This window comes from Solanum tuberosum, unplaced genomic scaffold (assembly GCF_000226075.1).
Source record: "Solanum tuberosum cultivar DM 1-3 516 R44 unplaced genomic scaffold, SolTub_3.0 scf00301, whole genome shotgun sequence".
NCBI lineage: Eukaryota > Viridiplantae > Streptophyta > Magnoliopsida > Solanales > Solanaceae > Solanum > Solanum tuberosum.
The window spans coordinates 202,364-204,119 of record NW_006239223.1 but is presented as its reverse complement, the minus strand read 5'-3'; the positions used below and the strand labels follow the sequence as shown (position 1 = coordinate 204,119).

The following is a 1,756-nucleotide window of genomic DNA, read 5'->3' as shown; positions in this document are numbered from 1 at the left end:
GTAAATCAGGATAGCAGTCGCACCAAACAAAGCATGGAAAAAGAGGAAACTCAACTCCAACAAAACCAAGACACTCTACTGAAGACACCAAGACACCAAGACAAGCATAGAATCGAAGGAACCACACAAAAAACCTTTGGAGGACTGGGAATAAATAAGAAACGAAATAGAGATAAAAGGAAAACAAGTAACATGCAGAACAAGCATACTTTGGGCTTTTCATGTAGTTGTCCCATCTATGAGCACCATTAGGACGAAGATGATCTTGAACTCGAGCAGCTGATTTTCCATTTTCGTAAGTCAAAAAGTAGTTAGGATTACCACGAGTTGCTTCCTTGTAGTTTCCAAAGTACATTTCTTTTGTGAGATGGTCATAATTCTTCTTTAACATCGAGACCTACCACATGATATAGATGTATTACTGGTAAACAGTCTAAAAGAACTTTAGTTGCATAATTAAAACAAATTACAGACTACACAAACTTTCTCGAAGAAATTCTGGCTGCTACAAACAAAGAGTAAGGTCTAACACTCAAGCTACTTATATTTGCAAGGTACAATTTTACTTTCTTGCCTCCACAGTGTCTAACTCCAACGCAACCTTCTTTTTCATTCGTGTGGAAAGAGATGAATCTTTGACTACTAGGTGTTGCTCCATTCTCAAGTATTGGGTAATAGAATTATCCAAATTTTATTTCAAGAAAATCTAAACCTATTCCTAGCCAAACTATTGAATTTAACACTAGAACTTGAAAGATAAGAAAAAAGGATACAGTAAAAAGATATCTTACTTCACTAAAAGGTTCTTTCACATCATCTCTCTCAACACTGGTCTCCTGAAATATTTGTCATCATCAGAGAAGATATTAACAAGAAAAAAGACAGCAGAATATGAAAACGAAGCAAATGCATGCTTTTTGAATATTTGTGAATGTAATTACACGCTTAGACAGAGTTAGAAGACAACCTAGAGCAATCTCAATGACTTACATAGTTAGGAAATATGACCATGTCAACATCTTCAGGTATATCTGCCAGAAGTCTCCGTAAAGAATACTCACTAGTTCCAGGCTTCCAGCTGGATGCATTAGCTCATCAGTATCAAGATGAATGATCCATTCCACGCCAGCTTCCTGTAAATTTACAAGGCAATGAAGTGGATCAAAAGGTAACCATAACTGGAAACATATACTATGTCTACTTTTCTAGTTTAGAGGTTCAAAAGGTGACTATACGAAGAATGCTTTCAGCCTAATAAAATGAAGGCTAAAATGAGTGGCACTAAGCTCATATATCCTGAAATTTCTAAGCTTCCAGTCTGAATATTAATAAAATGAAGGCTAAAGTGTCATAACCTGTTTCTTAGGTTGCACTGAGAAAGTTCAAATGGAAAGAGTGTCGGTATCTAGCCAGTACAAAAATTGCGAGCATTACTGACCAGGAACTGCTCCGAGAGAACGTGGTGTTTGTTATTGGAAGGAACAGACGCTTATACCAGTATAACAAAGTTACTGAACTATGGCATGAGCATTACCAATCTAAACATTATCAAGATCTCCTGGAACTGCAATGAGGTTATCTTCACTGTCACTGCAAGGTTCTCTTTTCATGCTTTCGGCAGATGGTGGACTAGTTGAATATAATTGGAATCCGTCAAACGGATGGAATTGGATAGAACACGGAACACCAAATCCAAGTGTCATTCTTGTTGGTTCACCGGGACCATGCTTCACAGGAGCTCATCTGTTCTTAATAG

General features: G+C 37.2%; 1 protein-coding gene across 2 annotated transcripts in view; it reads right to left on the bottom strand.

The window, feature by feature from the left end:
• Positions 1–1,541, bottom strand: part of LOC107063061 (glycosyltransferase-like At3g57200) — a 3,235-nt gene extending 1,694 nt beyond the window's left edge. Inside the window, exons 1-3 of one of the 2 annotated variants that reach the window (XM_015314475.1) lie at positions 991–1,541; positions 792–828; positions 210–397 (exon numbers count right to left, since the gene is read on the bottom strand). In XM_015314475.1, coding sequence (XP_015169961.1) covers positions 210–397; positions 792–828; positions 991–1,088 — 323 coding nt within the window. In that variant the 5' untranslated portion in view covers positions 1,089–1,541. Of the gene's footprint in view, positions 1–6; positions 398–791; positions 829–990 lie in introns of those variants that run through there. The other variant, XR_001475043.1, reaches the window with a different exon arrangement.
• Between the last annotated feature and the right edge of the window lie 215 nt (positions 1,542–1,756).